Here is a 20,585-nt window from a genome sequence, read left to right as displayed (position 1 = left end):
ATGTTTACTGGTATTTCTTAGGTGGATCATACTCACTCAGCATAAAAGAAGTCACTGACCCTTTTATTACATATAATTTGGAGAATATTTAACTTTATCTCAACGGCTTAACCATAAACTTTGTGATTTAATGACATGAACGGACTTACATGAGAATACTGTATGTGGCTTACTTACTGGAAGTTCTGTGCTGTTATGATCACGATTGTGCTTTAGATCAGCCAATAATCACCAACCACTTTTCTAGAGATGCCTATTCAACTGCTCACAAAAACATATATCTAATCAGCCGCATCACATGGAAGCAACTCAGTGCATTTAGTCGTGTAGAGAACCTGCTGTTTTTTTTAATAAAGTGATTTAAGTGACTTTGAACCTAGTGTGGCTTGTGGTGCCGGATGAGCTGGTCTGAGTATTTCAGAAACTGCTGATCTACTGGGATTTTCCCACACAACCATGTCTAGGGTTTACAGAGACTGGTCCAAAAAGAGAAATACCCAGTGAGTAAAAAGTCCAACAGTCCACTATACCACCTTTGGGATGTGTTGGAATGGGAGATTCACATTGTAGAAGTACAGAAAATCTGCAGCAACTGTGTGATAATATTGTGTCAACATGGACCAAAATCTGGTCCAACCCACTAGCAAGCAGTACCCTGGTTAATGGTGTGTCTTGCTAGTGGGTAAAATATCCAGGAAGCGTAGTGCCTCAATTTACATTTATCAGCAGTTTTTAAAACATTACATTTATCCCGGTTTTAATCACCTTTAATTTTAATTTAGTTGTTCTCTGTTACTGAATAGTGAATATATTGGATTTTTTCCCTTTAAGCACTGGTGGTTCACTGCCCTCCGCTGGGTGAAACCGAAGGTCAGTTAATGCTGTCTTAATTAAACTACTTTTTCTAAAAATGTCTAAAAAAATTCCTTTCACCTAAAACAATAAGAAAAGTGGGTTTACCTTCCAGGAGAATCGCCGTTCTCATCGAACCATATGTCCTCCCCGGACACGCCTGTGAAGGATGTCTTCAGAAGGAATTCCAGTAAGTAGCTTCCATCAACAGGCTTCATGGCATCACAGAGCCCCACGTGGCCGGGACAAAGGTGAGAGTGCATATCGTGCAGCCCGTGGGCCATCGCATTGATGGCATTGATGACGAAGCCCATCTTGCTGTCTTGCACGTAGTTGTCCTCCAGACTTTCATAACCTGCCCACACATGAGAGAACAGTAAGGATTCAGCTTTCAGACAAACATACAGGTAAAGACTTACACGAGGTGCTTTATTGCTGCAAGCAGAAGCATCTTATGTGGTTAAAGTTTACATTTCTACATTTCAGGTATACCTAATATCTTGTCTAGCATGATGTAACATATTACAAAGGAGTGATAGGGTGCTCACAGATTCATTCTTATAACTGCTCTCTAAATTCAGCCAGCAAGCCACATGTATCTTTGCCTCTGTGGGATACTGCTTTAAAAGAACTGGAAGCCTTGGAAGATGGCTTCAAATAATCCTTGTTACCATGGCAAGACTGTTCATTTCTGCAGTCATGAGTCAGGATTCAATTAGAGTTGGCCTAAAACGATAGAAACCACTGAGAATCAGTCTCCTCAAGCAGAAAAACAAACCAACACGTATTTGAATCTTTTCTGTTCTTATTGGGGGTTTTTCTCCAACGAACGGGATGAATGAATGAGACAAAAAATATTTGGAAGCAAACACTGTGTGATGTTCAGACACACCCTATCAGTTCAGTGTAATGCAAGCTAGAAGCAGAGTAGCAGTTTATCAGTTGCATTGTATTAAAGTATAACAAGCTACACCATGCATTCACTGTGTTTTGGTAAAACTGGGAGCCAGGCACAGACCCGTCATAGAGCTAGAGCACTGGCAGGTGAGGTAAAAGAAACACCGATTGTCTTGTTGCATCTGTGAAACCTACGGTCCTGTCACTTGTTATTCCCGTGTGTTTGTATATTTTAAAGCAAGATGGTCCTCCCTGAGACTGGTTCTGTTGAATATTTCTTTCTGTTAAAAGGGAGCTTTTCCTTCCCACTGTTGCCAAGTGTTTGTTCATTGGGGGTTATTTTTGTGATGGCATTTTCTCTTACTGAACTACATTTCCTTCATAGGTGTACACAAAACCAGCGTAACCACACAATGAGGATAAGGGTGATCGTGGCTCAAGAGTTGGGAGTTCGCCTTGTAATCGGAAGGTTGCCGGTTCGAGCCCCGGCTTGGACAGTCTCGGTTGTTGTGTCCTTGGGCAAGACACTTCACCCGTTGCCTACTGGTGGTGGTCAGAGGGCCCGGTGGCGCCAGTGTCCGGCAGCCTCGCCTCTGTCAGTGCGCCCCAGGGTGGCTGTGGCTACAATGTAGCTGCCATCACCAGTGTGTGAATGTGTGCGTGAATGGGTGGATGACTGGATATGTAAAGCGCTTTGGGGTCCTTAGGGACTAGTAAAGCGCTATATAAATACAGGCCATTTACAGACAAAGAACATCTATATTATATCCTGTGATTGCTCCTGAGCATTCATAGAAATGCAGCTGTTAGGAAATGCAGGTAATGTGCCCGTTGAAAACAAAGTCCAAACTTTGTATCCATGTAAGTCTGACACGAGGGTCGGATGATACCAATAGGCTGACACATTGCTGGATAATTTCTACCTGAGAAAAATGCCAGTAAGGAACAAACAAATAAAAAAGCAGTGGCAGAAGTCTCTCACATGTCATTCTTTGAGGCTCAATAGTCAGACTGAATTTCTTATATGCAGAGACAATTAAAATTAGTGCTGCAACTGAGGACTAAGGAAAACAATGCTCTAAATCATCACAAGAAAACAGCAAAAGAAAGCAACATGTTTAGAGTCTGTGCTAATCACAGATAGCATCAATGGTACAAACAGTTCACCAGAACATTTTGATCCGTACAGCCAAGCAAAGGTCTAAAGATTACTTTGTGGAGGTATGTAATAACGATAGGAGAGGTCTCTGTGTCTCACTCCAACTTTATTAACTGACTCTCAGAACTTCACATATATTGAGCGCCAAAATCTCCACCCCAACACTTCCGTTCAACTTGGGTGTGAGTGGAGCCACCTGGTGGTCCGCCACACATACCCCCCCCTGAACACACAGTTAGGTCCCTATTCAGTCCAGGACCCTGGGTCTAAGCAAACGACCCGAACGACTGAACCTGGGAGGGAGAGAACAGGCAGAGGAAGGTCCATCCTGTGAACGAGGCTGGTGAAGGCGAGCAGGAAAGGCAGGAGGAGGCTCAAACGCCGGTGGTCCGGGGGTAGTCCTGGGGGGAAAACCAGAGTCTGTCAACCCCATCGAAGGAGGGCGGCCACGGCGAGGGGCCTGGGCCGGCACTACATTACTGTCCGGAAGAACATGTGCAGGTTTAAGTCTGTCAACACACACAGTCTCCCTTCGACCCCCAAAATCCAAAACAAAATGTTTCCGGCCCGGTTCAATAACCCTGAATGGGCCGTCATACAGCGGCCGCAGCGGTGTCCTGTGGGCATCGTGCCTGACAAAAACAAACTTAGCAGTCTCTAAAGTCTTTGGAACAAAGGTGTCAGGCACGCAATGGTGCACCGGACCAGGAACCCGAAGTGAGTGTAAAAGCGGGTTGAGAGATAGCACTGATGGATCGAAGCAGGGAGGAGGAGTTTCGGGCAAGAATTCTCCAGGCACGCGGAGGGGCTGACCAAACACTAGCTCAGCTGGGGAAGCGCCGAGATCCTCCTTAACCGCAGAGCGCAGCCCAAGCAAAACCCACGGGAGGCGGTCAACCCAATTACCATCCTTTAAGGAGGCGCGAAAAGCAGCCTTAAGCGACCGGTGGAACCGTTCACACATCCCATTAGCTTGCGGGTTGTATGCGGTTGTGCGGTGGACTTTAGCCCCCAGTCCATCAGCCATGGCCGACCAAAGCTCGGATATGAACTGGGGGCCTCTGTCTGACGTAATGTCCGCGGGTGGGCCGAAACGCGAGACCCAGCTTGACAAAAACGCCTTGGCCACCACTGCTGCGGTAGTGGACGCCAGGGGAACCGCCTCCGGCCACCTGGTGGTCCGGTCAACAACAGTCAAAAGGTGCGTAAAACCTTGTGACTGCGGCAGAGGACCCACCAGATCGACATGCACATGATCGAAACGTTTGCCGGGTATGAAGAACGGCTCCAGGGGCGCCTTGGTGTGTTTATGAACCTTCGCACGCTGGCAGGGAATGCACGCCGACGCCCATTCCTTAACAGATTTGCGAAGGCCTGGCCAAACAAATTTAGAGCTGACCAGTTTAACAGAGGCCCGGACCCCTGGATGAGAGAGAGCATGTACCGAGTCAAAAACTTGACGACGCCAGGAAGCGGGAACCACTGGGCGAGGGCGGCCGGTGGAAACGTCACAGACGAGGAGGGGACCACCGTCCTGCACGGGTCTGTCCTCTAGTATGAGGCCCGTCTGGGTGGATTTAAGCGCGAGGATGTCCGGGTCACCGCTCTGATCGGCAGCCATGGCGGAGTAGTCTATGCCGAGAAAGACGGGAGAAACCAGCGCACGGGACAAACAGTCAGCCACATGATTGGATTTACCAGCCACGTGCCGAATGTCCGTGGTAAACTCAGAAATGGCTGCCAACTGGCGCTGCTGGCGTGCACTCCATGGATCAGAAACCTTGGACATGGCAAACGTCAAGGGTTTGTGGTCCACGTATGCGGTAAAGTGACGACCCTCGAGAAAAAACCGGAAATGACGAGTCGCCAGGTGGAGCACCAGTAGCTCCCTGTCAAAAACGCTGTAATTGCGTTCGCTGTCACGTAGCGTACGGCTGAAAAAGGCGAGCGGTTGCCAGACACCCGAGATTCGCTGTTCCAGCACCGCACCCACCGCTATGTCTGACGCATCGGTGATCAACGCAATCGGCGCTGAGGGGGAAGGGTGGGCCAGAAGGGCAGCATTAGCTAACGCTGACTTAGCATCAGAAAACGCTTGGATGCTTTCCGGAAACCAGTCAACGGAGTCATTAGCTTTCTTACCTTTTAACGCCCCATAAAGGGGCTTCAGCAGATGTGCCGCTCTGGGGAGAAAACGGTTGTAAAAATTCACCATCCCCGAAAATTCCTGCAGTGCCTTAACATTCGTGGGACGCGGAAATTCCGAAACAGCTCGGACTTTGTCAGGCAACGGAACCGCGCCCTCGGCGGAAATACGGTGCCCAAGAAAATCGAGAACGGGCAACCCAAACTGGCATTTAGACGGATTAATAATCAGTCCATGCTCCGCCAAACGCTGAAAAACCTGCCGCAGATGGAACATGTGCTGCTCCTTCGAGCTGCTGGCCACCAGTATATCATCAAGATATACAAAAACAAAGGGCAGCCCGCGCAAGACCGAGTCCATCAACCGCTGGAAGGTTTGGGCGGCACCTTTCAGGCCAAACGGCATGCGCAGAAACTCGAAAAGGCCGAAAGGTGTAATTACGGCGGTTTTGGGGACATCCTCCGCGCGCACGGGAACCTGGTGATATCCCCGTACCAAATCGATCTTCGAAAAAACCGAGGTCCCCGCAAGATGGGCGGAAAAATCTTGGATGTGGGGAATGGGATAACGATCGTTCTCTGTGACATTATTAAGACGGCGGAAATCCCCACAAGGTCGCCACCGACCATCAGATTTAGGCACCATGTGTAACGGAGAAGCCAGGCACTGTTCGAACGCTGCACGATGCCCAGACGCTCCATGGTGGCAAACTCTTCCCGAGCAACAGCCAGTTTGGCAGGGTCGAGGCGGCGCGCGCGCGCGAACACCGGGGGCCCTACTGTAGTTATGTAATGCTCCACCCCATGCTTCGTCACAGTGCTCGAGCACAAAGAAAATCAGCGCCTATTATAGGCACAGAGCTAGCAGCAACAACAAAGTTCCACTGAAAGTCACGGTCGTGAAAGCAAACAGTCACCAACCTTTCACCGAAGGTTTTGATGGGAGAGCCATTAGCCGCTGTTAGCAATGGCCCGCAGCCCTCAGCTAGCCTGTCCTAGCCAGCCGGGGGAAGAAGGCTCTTCTGTGAGCCGGAGTCTACCAGGAAACGCCTCCCCGAGCGTGAGTCCTCTAAGAAAAGCAGCCTTTCCTTGTTGCCAGCGGTCGCGGCTGCTACAGAGCGCTGACATGCCCGTTTCCCTGGGTCTGGGAACTGCAAGGCGGGAGACAGCGCCGTGCCTTCGCTCCAAAACGCTGGTGATAAAAACAAAGCCCCTTTCCGCGGTGCCGCCGTGCAGCGATTCCGGCCACTGCGGACGAGTCGGAGGGCCCCTGGAGCATCGGTGAGGGGGCGGGGGAAAACGCTGGTGAGTCCTGAACAATCGCCTGAACGCCGAAAGTCCTGGTAGCCAGGAGGATGCGATCCGCCTCTTCCGCAAGGGAGCGGTAATCCTTCGTGGCCAATAGCGGGGGGTTGGCAAGGCCAGCGCGCACTGGAGCCGGCAGCTGTCGGAGAAAGAGGTGGGTGAAGAGAAATCCTCCGTCATCCGCGCCCAGCAAGGACAGCATGCTCTCCATGAGCTCGAGAGCGGTACCGTCGCCCAGGCCCGCAAGGGAAAGGAGTTTCTCGGCCCGCTCAGCATCAGAGAGGGAGTAACGCCGCAGCAGCAGCGCCTTGAGGGCGGCGTACTTGCCTTGGGCTGGGGGGTCCCGGAGGAGAGTCATCACGCGGCGGGTTGACAGCGGGTCAAGTGAGGCCACCACATGGTGGTATTTAGTATCGTCGGCTGAAACTCCACGAAGAGCAAACTGAGCTTCTACGTGCACGAACCATGAAGGAGGATCGTGAAGCCAAAAATCCGGCAATTTAAGCGCCACAGCAAACGCAGCCATCGGCGGAGGTGAAAGTCCAGCGGCAGCCGATGCTTCCAGGCCGGAGCTGGCTTCGTCGTCGAGCCTTAGCATGTTCGCTACAGGGGTCACCAATGTGGAGGTATGTAATAACGACAGGAGAGGTCTCTGTGTCTCACTCCAACTTTATTAACTGACTCTCAGAACTTCACATATATTGAGCGCCAAAATCTCCACCCCAACACTTCCGTTCAACTTGGGTGTGAGTGGAGCCACCTGGTGGTCCGCCACAACTTCAAGCATTTACACCGACCATCAATGTCATACTGTCCAGCTGCCCAAAGCATTCCTCGGTCGCCATCTTTTCCAGGACAAAGCCATATATATTGTAACGATGGTTAAGTGTTACTGGACAGTGACATGTTGGTTTTCTCTGCACACTGTTGTTGTTCCTTTAAGATTCATGTTTGGTTGGGCTGCAGGAAGTAGTGAGGGTGGTGTACAGGAAGGGGTGGGGGGACCTGGTAGTTCTGTGTGTGTGCCAGGCTGAAGAGAGGTGTAGTTCGAGAGCGCTCCCCCTGAGTTAACAACCCGCTGGCTTATGTGCCGAATAAACGGACAAACTGAGACCCCAACCGTCTGGTTCTTGTGAACGTTACATTGGTGTCAGAAGTGAAGAAAGAAAAAAGAACCCCAGAACGCCCGAGACCCTGTTGCCGGCGACGCTTGCTGTTACGAGACGAGGATGTTGCCGGGCAGGATTAAGAAGGAGACGGAGGAGAGGGAGGTTCGTCCGCGCTCGCCCGCCCATGGAGTGAGGGAAACGGCGCTGCGGCTGTCTGCCGAGGCTGGATTTTCTCCAGGTTTGACTAGGCTCGGGAACTGTTCGCACAGCGGCCGCGATTCCGGCGGGAAGGAGTCGACCTCGCTTGGCACGCCGTCACGTGATGTAAACAAACATGGCGGCGCCCAGCAAGCTGCAGCGAATATAAAAACGCCTAAGTTCAGCGGCAAGACGCCATGGGAAGTGTTTATCGCACAGTTCGAGCTGTTAGCTGTTGCAGCTGGCTGGTCTGAGGAACATAAAGCTCTCCAATTGGCTTTGTGCCTGTGTGAGGATGCAGCTGCATGCCTGCTGCTGCTGACCGAGGAGCAGAGGGGAGATTATAATGCTCTGGTCGGAGCACTTCAGAGGCGCTTCGGGCAGTATAACCAACCAGTGCTGCTGAGGTCGGAGTTCCACAACAGACGCAGATTGCCAGGTGAGCCCCTCCGCATTTTGGCCCATGAAGTCGAGTGCCTTTGCCGGAGGGCGTATGACAGCATGCCACCATCAGTGCAGGCGGAGTTAGCTCGGGACCAGTTCCTGCAGGCCCTGAGCCCTAAAGAGCTCCGCATGCAAACTCAGCTTGCTCGGCCGGCCACACTCAGTGCAGCCCTGGAGCTAGCGTTGGAGAGGGAGATGCTTGCAGGATCCTCTGGGGGCGCTGACGACGCACACGTGGTGAGGGCTGTGTCAGCACCTGTGGAACAGATGGAGACGCCAGCGGGCCTGTGCAGTTTGGTGCAGACAGCTTCGCTGCAGTCGCCTTCCCCTCGGGCTGGCCCACACCGCCGACCTCAGAGCCGCTGGGGATGTGGACAAGTCGGACACCACATCAGGCAGTGCCCCAAGCTTGCAGCGGTTCAGGGAAACGCCCACGGGCCCGTGTAGGCGGGAGTACACGGGCCTGGGAGAACGACATCCCCACACCACCGCCACCTCCACCCGGTGCGGCCATCACTGTGGGCTGGACCCAGGTTGGCGGCTTTTGCCATGTTCCAGTGACGATTGCGGGGGTGTCCTGTACGGCCCTGCTGGACACGGGATCCAATGCAACGCTGGTCCGACCCGATATTGTCCCAACCGGAGCTGCTGTACAACCGACTAACGTGCAACTTAAGACTGTGACCGGTGATCTGGCCCCAATGAGAGGGAAGGGAGTGTTCCAGTTCAAGGTGGGGGACCTCGGTGTGTCTTATGCTGCCTGGGTGGCTGACGTGCAGGACGCCTGCATCCTTGGGCTGGATTTTTTACGAGCCATTGGTGGTGTACTGGACTTAGGCAAAGGCCTCCTCGTACTCCCTGATGGGAAGAAGGTGCCGCTTATTCCTCCCCCGGTCTGCACAGCATCTGCCGCGGCGTCCACCTCCACCGCAGAGACCCCTGCAGACCCGCCAGCAGAACAGCGAGCGGAGGAGGAGGAGGAGGAGGAGAGGCTCTCAGCAGTGAGGAGTATCTGGTCAAAGAACTGTGAGGGGCTGACTCCACAGCAGCAAGAGAGTCTATGGCAGGTACTAAAAGAGTTTAGTGACATTTTTGCCCTGAAAGAAAGTGATGTTGGCTTGACACACTTGGTAGAGCACGTCATTGAGACCGGGGATGCCCAGCCTATTAAAGTGCGCCCCCGCCGCCTGCCCCTGGCTCATCAGGAGGCTGCAGACAGGGAGCTGTGTGAAATGATGAAGGCGGGCATCATAGAACCATCTGATAGCCCGTGGGCCTCCGCGGTGGTGATGGTGCCTAAGAAAAAAAGTCCTAGGATGCGTTTCTGTGTGGACTACAGACCACTCAACAAAGTGACGAAGAAAGACTCTTACCCCCTTCCCAGGATTGATGAGTCCCTCGACTTAGTAGCCGGGTCCTCCTGGTTTTCCACCCTGGACCTGCGGAGTGGCTACTGGCAGGTGCCACTGTCCCCGGAATCCAGACCGAAGACAGCCTTCTGCACTAACAGGGGACTATGGCAGTTCAAAGTCCTGAGTTTTGGCCTTTGCAACGCTCCTGCGACCTTCGAGAGGCTCATGGACAGTGTGCTGGCTGGCGTCCCACGGCAACGGTGTCTGGTTTACCTGGATGATCTTCTAGTGCACGGGAGCTCCTTTGATGCTGCCCTGGATGCCCTGAGACAAGTGTTGGAGAGGGTGGCGGCTGCAGGCCTGAAGCTGCATCCCGACAAGTGCCACTTCATGAGGAGGGAGGTGGAGTTTCTGGGCCACAAGCTGGGTCGTGAGGGCATCAGCACTTTGGAGGAAAAAATTCACACCATTACCGAGTGGCCCACACCAGCAGACCAGAAACAGCTCAAAAGCTTCCTAGGACTGGCGTCTTATTACAGGAGGTTTGTGAAGGGCTTTTCCTCCATAGCCGCACCACTCTTCCACCTGCTGCAGAAGGACCGTGACTTCATCTGGACCCAGGACTGTCAGCAGGCGTTCGACACCCTCCGCAGATCGCTGACAGAGTCCCCAGTCCTTGCCCCCCCTGACCCCCCCTGCCTTTTGTCCTGGACACTGACGCAAGTAATGTGGGGCTGGGAGCGGTGTTGTCGCAGGTTGGACCGGAAGGGGAGAAGGTGGTGGCGTACTTCAGCCGGGTCCTGAACAGGAGCAAGCGGCGCTACTGTGTCACACGACGAGAGCTGTTGGCTGTGGTGGCGGGGGTGAGACACTTTAAATACTACCTGTGCGGCACAGCATTTGTTGTCAGAACTGATCATGCTGCCCTTCAGTGGCTGATGTCTTTCAGGGAGCCAGAGGGACAGGTCCAAGCCTTCAATTTCACCGTGGAGCACAGAGCAGGGACGCACCATTCTTTTTTTTTTTTTTTTTTTTTTTTTTTTTTTTTCTAAATGACATCAGAAACAGCAGTATGCGACATTACGTGATGGCAGAGCTTCAGTTCATCCTTTGTCATTTTTTTTTTTTTTAATAAATAGGACAGGGGGAATGAATGAGAGAAAGAGGGGGAGAGAAAGAAAGAAAACCAAAGGGGAGAAGAGATGGTGAGAAGGGGGGGGAAGAGAGAGAAAAAAAAAAGAACTCCTGGGTCACCTGTATGGAGAAAAAAAAAAAAAAACAAACAAAAAAAAACAAACAGAGGAGACAGCAAACAACAAAGAGCAACATAATAATAGAGAAAACAAAGCACCATCACAATAAACTAGCTAGTCATAGATATCAATATTTACTAAATAATAAACGATATTGTGCAGCACGCAAGATAGACAGCGCACAGTGTGCTTTGAGGTAGCAGCCAAGAAAGCTTTAGTCCGCGTCTGTGAATACCCATGTGTGCATACCTGTGTGGATCAGCATGCTTGCATTCCAAAGGTTTCTCCATGTAATGATCTGCTAGGGAGTGTGGGGGGGCCACAGCCCCGTCCTCCAGGGTGTGAAGCGGGTATGGAGGAGATCAAAACTCCAGACATCCAGAGGCCCCCAGAACACAAGAGACCATGGAAGACCAACAGAGGGGCAGCCGCGCCACTGTTCCAGTAAGAGCTGAGGAGAGTCCCAGATGAGGGCTCGCCCAGCAGCCGCGGAGCAGGAGTCAGGGGGAGTTGCAGTGACGCGCCCGTGAGCTCCGCCGGCCCCCAGCTGTGCCTGAGTGACCGAGCCCCAGGCCGAGAGGCCGGGGGCACCCCACCTCCAAAGGGGCCCGAGCGAGCCCCAGGCCCCAGGCCCCGACAAGCGGCCGCCAAGGAGTGAGCCGGTGTGTACCCGGACGCCCACCCCCAGACACAAAGAACCACCCACACACCGACACCTGAGGGAGTCCACCACCGGCAGGGGAAGTGGTGGTGGGTGGAGATAGGCCTCCAAACCTTGGAGGGCCTGAGGTGTCCCCAGAGAGGTGGCGTCTGATACCCAACCTGACATATAGACACAGACATACAGGCACACACAGACACAAACATCCATTCCCACCCTCATGCTCTCATATGCACTCACTCCACACTCAACCAACGTGGAGACAGACATAAAGAGACGCTGTACACACAATCACACTCCCCAAGCGTACTCTACAAACCGGGTCTAGGTACCCTTGCCCCTGGAGGGGGGAATTGCACCCAGACCCAGGTGGTGTTACCCTTTTCCCTGCGGTGGGGAGAGGCAGACCACCCCGACTCCGCAGCAGCAGGGAGGCCCCACACCCCAGACCGCAGTCGGACGGCCAACTCCTCCTACTAGCCCTCCCGCTCCAGCAGGCCGCGGAGAATGGGGGTGGGAGAAGACTCCAAACCTCCCTCCACCCGCTCATTGTAGTGTTGATGCATATGTGTTCTAAGGTGCAATTAAAACCCAGGAGGGCATGGAGCTACCTGCCAAGGAGCAGCAGGTAAGCGCATAGTCCCTCCTGCTAGCCCTCAATGACTAAGTGTATTTAAAATTGAGAGGTGGGCAACGACGCACCATTCTAACGCAGACGCCCTCTCTCGCCGCCCATGTGCTGCAGCTGGCTGCCGTTACTGTGAGAAGCGAGAGGAAATAGAGCGGGAACTCACGACAATAGACGGGAGCAGCACAGCTCGCCTGCAGGGTTCTTCTGGTGGTGGATGGAGCGGAGTGGAGGGCACGGCAGGAACAAGACACAGACCTGCTGCCGGTCCTGCAGTGGCTGGAGAAGTGGGAGCAACCCCTTTGGGATGAGGTCACTGGGTTTTCCATCTGTACCAGGGGGCTGTGGGCCAAGTTTGCAGCTCTCAGGCTGAAGGAGGGGGTGTTGGAGCGTGCCTGGAAGGATCCTGCCACGGGGGAGGAGAGGTGGCAGGTTGTGGTGCCAAGGTCGCTGAGGTCAGCTGTGCTGGGAGCCTGCCATGGGAGCACTGGCTCTGGCCACTTTGGGGTCTCCAAGACTCTTCGCCGCCTCCGCCAGGGCTATTACTGGGGTCAACAGCGGAGGGATGTGGAGGACTTTTGCCGCAGCTGTGATGCATGTTCCTCACACAAAGGGCCACAAGACCAGTCCCGGGCTCAGCTTCAGCAGCAACCAGCAGGAGCTCCAATGGAGCGAGTAGCTGTGGACGTCATGGGCCCATTTCCTCGCACAGACAGAGGAAACCGCTATGTTCTTGTGGCCATGGACTATTTTACCAAGTGGCCGGAAGCATACGCCATCCCAGATCAGGAGGCTGAGACTGTCGCTGATGTATTAGTGGAGGGGATGTTCAGCCGCTTTGGGACAGCAGAGACCCTCCACAGTGACCAGGGGCGTAACTTTGAGTCCAAGGTATTTTCTGCCATGTGTGAACGCCTTGGGATTAAGAAGACCCGCACCACCCCACTTCACCCCCAAAGCGATGGGCTGGTGGAAAGGTTTAACAGGATGCTGGCCCAGCAGCTAGCCATCCTTACCTCAGAACACCAACGGGACTGGGATTACCATCTTCCCCTTACCCTCATGGCCTACAGGTCGGCAGTGCAGGACTCCACCCAATGTACGCCTGCCCTGCTCATGTTAGGGAGAGAGCTGAGAACTCCTGCAGAGTTGGCTTTTGGGAAACCCCCGGACGCGCCAGAGGCACCACCGGGCCGGGACTACGCAAGGAAGCTGCAGGACCGGCTGGATTCTGCACATTCCTACGCCCGAGAGCAGCTGGCGAAGGCAGGCCTGCGCCAAAAGAGGAATTACGACATCACCACTAAAGGGAGGCACTTCCGTGCTGGGGAGCTGGTGTGGGTCTACAGCCCAAAGAGGAAGAAGGGACGGTGTCCTAAACTGGATAGCAGCTGGGTGGGGCCTTGCAGCGTCCTAGAGCGAGTGGGGGAGGTTGTTTACAGGGTGCAGTTGCCTCCTAGGGGGAGGATAGTAGCGCTGCACAGAGACCGGATGGCCCCCTACAGAGGACAGTCCCTCCCCTCCTTTCCAGAGGGACGTGTACAGAGCGTCCATGACCCTGCTCAGAGGGGCCCCCGACCGGGGCTGCGTTCCCCCCCCTCGGACTCTTCACCCCAAAGCCCCGAAGCTCCGCGTCCTCCTCAGGGGCTCAGGAGGTCAAGGAGGGAACGTAGGCTACCGCCCCGCCTCAGAGACTGTGTCGTTCCCTCGGGGACGAGGAACTTATTGCTGGGGGGGCAGTGTAACGATGGTTAAGTGTTACTGGACATGTTGGTTTTCTCTGCACACTGTTGTTGTTCCTTTAAGATTCATGTTTGGTTGGGCTGCAGGAAGTAGTGAGGGTGGTGTACAGGAAGGGGTGGGGGGACCTGGTAGTTCTGTGTGTGTGCCAGGCTGAAGAGAGGTGTAGTTCGAGAGCGCTCCCCCTGAGTTAACAACCCGCTGGCTTATGTGCCGAATAAACGGACAAACTGAGACCCCAACCGTCTGGTTCTTGTGAACGTTACAATATATATATATACATCCACAGGAAGTTGTGGTGTTAACAGGTCTTATCTCCTAACTCTTCAGGCCAGGGCTGGCTCAGCAGCGAGGGCAGTAATGAGCAACGGAGGAATGCAGGGTGACACTAAGGACAGCAAGAGACGCTGAAGCACTACCACCAAAACCTGCTGCACGCAAAACTTTAAAACTACATCCAGAACCTAAGAAAAGTTGCCACTCCTATAATATAACATTTTTCCAAAAGTGCACGAATGACCAATGAGTAATTTAGAAGTCTGAAATCAAGTCTAAAAAGAAATCAAGGTTTGCTTTTGGATATATTAAAATTGAACCTTATTTTAAGCACTGCAGAATTCTTTGTTTTTAAGTGCCATTAATCTTTCATTAGGATTTCAAGCTTGAAAAGCTTTAATCTTCGCATCTATATGTCATAATTGAAGCTGAGATTGTGATAATTAGACAATAGAAATGTACAGTAGAGAAAAAGATGTCTTTATTTATTTTATCTATTAGGAATAATGTATTAACAGATACCTATGCCCTTCTAAAAGCAAGTCTCTCTAATCTGCAGCTATGTAGGAACTTGACACTTTTGGGCTAAACTTGAACGTTTTTCGCCCATTTCCTTGAGTTTAAATTTATACTAATGCAAACATATACTAAAATTGTAAATTGAAAAAGATCCCACTATAATCACACCATGCTGAATATCTGCCACCAGATACCTTTTTATGACACTTTAAGGTGGAAAATTACAGCATGTCTCCTCGGATGGAAACACACTCTATAATATATGTATTATGTGTACAGTTAAAAAAAATGTTAATTGACAATGCAATTCATGTTGTCCACTATTATTAATAGTAGAGATGGACCGATCCGATATTACGTATCGGTATCGGTCTGATACTGACCTAAATTACTGGATCGGATATCGGAGAAAAATAAAAAATGTAATCCGATCCATTAAATATCACGAAAGCACCTCACAAAACTTGCAACACGCCGTAACTCACCTCAGAACGTTAGCACGTTGGAGCAGTATGCATCACGTGATAGAGAGGCTGTGGCATGCGGGACCTGTCGGTGGTCTGGATAGCATTTGGAGCTTCGCTAGCAACCCGGCATTTCATCTCTGACAAAGTTATCCCGAGAGAAGTACAGCAAGTGTGTAAGTCCATCTCTGAATGTTTGTAAAGCATTCCTGCGTTAAGCTTAACAAGCGACTGCCTCTCCTGCTGCTACTTCAATCATGAAACTGCTTAACGATCAGCTGATCGGCTTTTCTGTCGCGAGTCCGTGTCTCTTGTTTGCTTTTGGCCCACTTTGCACCAGAAAGAGGAAACCAGGGGCTGAACAACAGCAGCACGTTTAAGCTTGATCAGCTGTTGTTAGAATGTATTTAATATTACTTTCTACTCGAGGATCTTTTTCTACGTAGCTGACGCTGGTAACTGTGCAGGGGCGGATCTAGCAAAGTTTAGCCAGGGGGGCCGATAGGGCATTAACAGGGAAAAGGGGGCACAAAGACATACTTTTCTTTCTTATTCTCATTTAAAATGTCTAGCTTTTAATAAATAATTATCTGACACCCAAAGTTTCAATTTGATGTAAAATGAATAGAAGTCAATTACTGTATATAGTAACTATTAAGTCTAATATATATACCCTAGTAAGCTATAGTACTTTTTCCTTTGGGAAGGTACCATCTGTGCAGTCTGCAATTTTGTTGAAGAAAGATGTTGAATCTATTTAATATTTCTTGAAAAATAATTGATTTCTGTGCATTTTTTTTCACACTGCATCAAATTAAGGTTGATTACGTTGATTAAGCATCATGAGGTGGAGCGTGAGGGGTGGTTCCCTATTTTTTATTTATTTATTTTTGTTGTTGCTGGGAGTTGGAACCCTATTAGTTAGGTTGCTTAATATTTATGCTAAGTACTCTTTAAAATACCAGAATAGGGAGGATGGTGTAGGTTTAAGTTTATTAGATTGATCAGTATTGCTGAACTATGAAATATTTTTTTTTGCATACAGGTATAACAGAATAGCTTTAGTGTAGTTGTTGTTTTAAACTTGAGTATGAACTTATACAAAATGCAGCAAGATATTTAAAAAACAGTTTTGTTGATTAAAAAACACTATATCGGATTCATATCGGTATCGGCAGATATCCAAATTTATGATATCGGTATCGGTATCGGACATAAAAAAGTGGTATCGTGCCATCTCTAATTAATAGTAGCAGTAGTAGCATTACTGTTACACTGTTGGTTGAAAGTATGTCATTGTTCAATCCCTATGGGTCTTTTACAGATTCAGAAGGAATAGGTTAGGTCAAGTCAGCTAATGTCAGTACTTCTACTAGTTATAGGTTATAAGTCAGGCTCATCAGGCTGTGAGCATCTCTTACTGGCTTGCAGAACATTTAACCTAAAAATCAGGTATGTCAGAGTTTTTGGAAACAACTTATTATTCTTAAGGAGCAGGAATGCAGATGATTGGTGTTTGCCCTGATTTTAGCATTTTATACATTCATTTGTTGCGTGTTTTCTCAGCCATACTGTCAGTCTATGCAGTCCGTGAGACAGAATTTATTCTGTCCTATCCTGCAACATTTATAACAGCGTGGTGGCTTTCGCGAGTGTCATCCATTGCTGACGTGTTTGTTGCCACTTGTGTTAAATCACGTAATGATCGCTAAAAAGGACTGCTGGGAAACTCACTGCCTCTGCAAACAAACACATCAACAGTAAATTTAGTTGGGTAGCAGCTGGGTGAGCGTCCGATGGGATCTGCTGGTGATGACCTAGTTTAACAGCTCCTTCGCTTTGACGCTCGCCGCACTCCTCTGAGCTGTGTGAGCTTCAGTCATGATGCAATGATGACATGATGCGAGCATGCAAACAGAGGACCTACTGCTGCACGTCGGGATTAGTCGGCTGCATGACAAGTGAACCTTCTCTGTATATTTCATGGATTAAACTGTGCAGAGATAAGAAGAAAATGGATCCCAGCGTATGCATTACCTGCATGTTAACTGCTATTTCTGTGGCTACATGCAATTAAGCGAGTTCCCATCTCACTCAAATGTTATTGGGCTGTTTTATGCGACTGTCTTAAGGCTAGAAAAGGTGTGAAAGCACAAAGTGTGAGCAAACAAGACCCAATTGTTGAGCTTTCAGTGCACAGGAAGAAAAACATCCCAATAGCTTCATATATTAGAGGTCAACTGAGATTAATTGGAAATGTAATAGAAAGAAAAAAGATTATCAGCAATGCATTTACATTTTCCCAGCGTGTGATAAAACCTTAATATCAGTCAACCTCTATGTATATTTCCAAAGTGAGGAGCATTATGGTTCCATTAAAAAGTATTCACTCACCATCTTGGAGTTCTACACCAAAATAAATAAATAGATACACATATAAATAAAAATAAAATAAAACAAACAACAACAAAAAAACAAATGTTTGCAGGACAGGACAAATCACTATATCTCCACCTATGCCTATGTGAATAACTGCTATTAAATAATGATGCCTCATAAAAATGAATAAAAGCAGAAATATGCGTCATATATCAAAGAAATCCTTGAAAATAATGTGCAAAGGAAAAAAAAGATGCAATGGCAAAAATAAATTCCCAAAAGTATCTTTATAGCCTAAAGTCAAAAAACGTTTTTTTGATTTTTGCTGCATGCAACATTTTATATTTACGTTTATCAACATGTTCAAATAGGCTCATTTTAAAATAACTGATTTTAAATTTGGGGAGCTTGAGAAACATCTTCATCCCCATAAAACATAAAGCTTAAGATTGAAAACGTAAATATATAGAGGCTTTTATTTTAAAAAGAAAAACGTATGAGTGGTGTATAAAACAGTTATGTCTTGGAAACATGCTTGTTGAGCATTGTTTCGAGAAATTAACAAATAATGCATTAGCTCTGTTATACGTGAAAGGATTTAGTTTACCTAGATCATCATCCTCTGTAAAGCCAAGTGTCACAGAAATGAACAATATAAAAAAAATATGTGTTACTGGATTGACTTAGAGAGAATTTTACCCTCTGGCAGTCTAATTCATATTTAAATAGCGTGTTCCAGTTTGTGGGGCCCTTTTGGCATCATCCTTTGGGCATTGAACGCATCAGAACAGTTGAAAAAGACAAGCAGATGTGCACGCTGGCGTAAAAATGGAAACCAGGAATAAAAAAAACCTAAACAAAGCAAAAAAACAGCAGGAAAACATCATAATTGCTTGACGAGTTGTTTAGCTACCTGAGCAGTTCCGTGCATAATTCAAGTTCTCTTGCGGGTGTCCGGGAAGGCGGCACTGAAACCGGTACTGCCAGAACTCTGGAAACCATGGGTTGCGGGTGTTGGTGCTGAGCTTGAGCCTCAGGAAGTAGTCGTCGAATGAGGAGACCTCTTCAGAGTGCAGCTTCACGGTGATGCCTCCCACAGCCTCCTGTTCGTACCCCTCCACCACCTCGACTCGGTCTGCCCATCCATCACTGCGGAGAGAAGGAGGACATTGTAATCATTTCTACTTAAACTAGACACCCACTTGCTGCATTGTATGTCTAAAAATTATGTCAGAGCTTAAAGCATTGCAAAATCTTTCCTACTGACCTTTCAAAACCCATAATATTATAAATAAATAATAAATTATATCTCTTTTGTGGGAAAGAGAAGAGAAAGAGGAGGATCTAATCAGAGACAGTTAAATTGATGTATTTGCTAAAGCTCTGTTATCAAAGGAATATCTTTTGCAATCAACAAAATATCAATACACAACCCAAAACCTCTCAAGCATTCAAACCTAACCCTAAAGGTTATCTCCAGCTACTGCATTTTTATAATTTAATAACAAGTCACACAATATTAGTCAGCATCTGGCAAGACAAAAATAACAAACTGTTTTATGCTGCCGAGCTCCAAAAGTCAGCGCACACTAAATCCTGAAGAAAAACAACATCTCCCTTTTGTTTTCCTGACTTTGTTTCCCTTTCAGCCTCCCCGCTGAGGGGCGTGGAGTGCTCGCTGTACTTGCTGAAAGAAGAAGAAGAAGAAAAAAGCCTCAGTCCACAGACACAATCACAAGTCTGGTGAGAATTCGCAGATTAGTACTGCGGCTCTGCAATCTGCCCCGGAGAGAAACAAACTCCCACCCAACACGCAGACTCTAGAACCCTAAGTGTCAAAGCTGGTCATAACTTGTATTTATAGCTTTATACTCAACACTTTGAAAGTCAGTTCAGCATCTGATCCTGTTACAAAAGGTCATGCAGACAAAAGAGACTTTTGGATGCTCCAGATTTAAATTAGAATAAAAATGAAAACCCCATTTCTCATTCATTTCAGTTTCAAATGTGTTTTATAGCAGCATTATGCAGTGTAGGATCAAATCCTTGATATATTCATGTGGCATTGTACGTCTCAGCGGGTGAAATGAAAGCTGAGAAAAGGGAATATGAGAGACTTTAAACTGAATATTCCAGTGATGATTTGACAGAAAAACAGCTTCTTAAAATGCAGCGACACACTGAATGGAAAACAAAACATTACAGATCAGTGACAACCTGAAGAAAAACTTCAACCCTTCAGTCCTTTTAGCCACAAAGAAAGGGAATCTGGTGGCACATTAGCTGCACAGAGCATTTTGCTGTCATGGTTTGGGTCCACTTGCTTGTAAATCAATCCAGCTATTTTAAGAGATTACCTGTATCCTATGATGAAACATGTTTATCCTGATGATGAAAGCAACCTCATGTGATGATGGCACTGAAGATGGTCCACCTAAAAGACCACAGGTGAATACATCTCTTGACGCTCTGCGGTTGAATACAGACCAAGCCGGGGAGTGGGCGATATATTCATCTACATGCTGCAGACAGCTTCCTCCCATACACAGAGAAACAGCTGCAAGGTCAAGATCACCTTCTCTGATTTCTCAAGTGCATTTAACCCAATTCTTCTTCTACTGAGACGATGATTTGTGAAGTAGTCTTGGAGGAATCATCTGCTTCTAAATGTGAATAAGATCAGAGAGGTGGTGATCAAAAAACGATGACCCGTGTCTAACTTGTGACAGGATTTTGATGTGGTGGAGAAGAACAAGTAACCGGGTGTCCACATCTACAGCGGGCTGAATTGGAAGACCAATACAGGCTGTGAACAAAGAGGTGATGAACAGGCTCTATTTCCTGAGGAAGCTGAGACATGTGCAGCGAAATGCTGGAGATCTGTGACGAAGGCAGTTTGCTTTGCTGTGGTCTGCTGGGGGAGCAGCATCGGAGCTGGGTCTGGGATTGGCTGCAAACTGGACACTTTTGAAGCTGTGCTGGGGAGAAAGTCACTAACAAACAGTTGCTCATCATGGAGAATCATTTCCAGCCTCTGGATTCATTACTGAACAGGCAGAGAAGCACCTTCTCTAACAGACTGATTCAGCTCTGCTGCACAAGGACAGATACAGGAGCTCTTTCTCACAATACAACAAATATAACTGGAAATATGGAACAAGTGACATATTTATTGTTCTCATTCATTTAGCTATTGGCTCAAAG

The 20,585-nt window shown here is 48.9% G+C and overlaps 1 protein-coding gene across 2 annotated transcripts in view; it reads right to left on the bottom strand.

Moving 5' to 3' along the window:
* The window catches only part of grm1b (glutamate receptor, metabotropic 1b), a 36,278-nt gene that overhangs the window by 6,053 nt on the left and 9,640 nt on the right, over window positions 1-20,585 (bottom strand). For both annotated transcript variants that reach the window (XM_082517323.1, XM_082517324.1), the window contains exons 4-5: window positions 18,295-18,530; window positions 961-1,207 (exon numbers count right to left, since the gene is read on the bottom strand). In XM_082517323.1, the coding sequence (XP_082373449.1) occupies window positions 961-1,207; window positions 18,295-18,530 (483 nt within the window). The remainder of the gene's footprint in view (window positions 1-960; window positions 1,208-18,294; window positions 18,531-20,585) is intronic.

Source organism: Aulonocara stuartgranti (assembly GCF_965226115.1).
Source record: "Aulonocara stuartgranti genome assembly, chromosome: 19".
Classification (NCBI taxonomy): domain Eukaryota; kingdom Metazoa; phylum Chordata; class Actinopteri; order Cichliformes; family Cichlidae; genus Aulonocara; species Aulonocara stuartgranti.
This window is presented reverse-complemented; position numbering and strand designations above follow the sequence as displayed.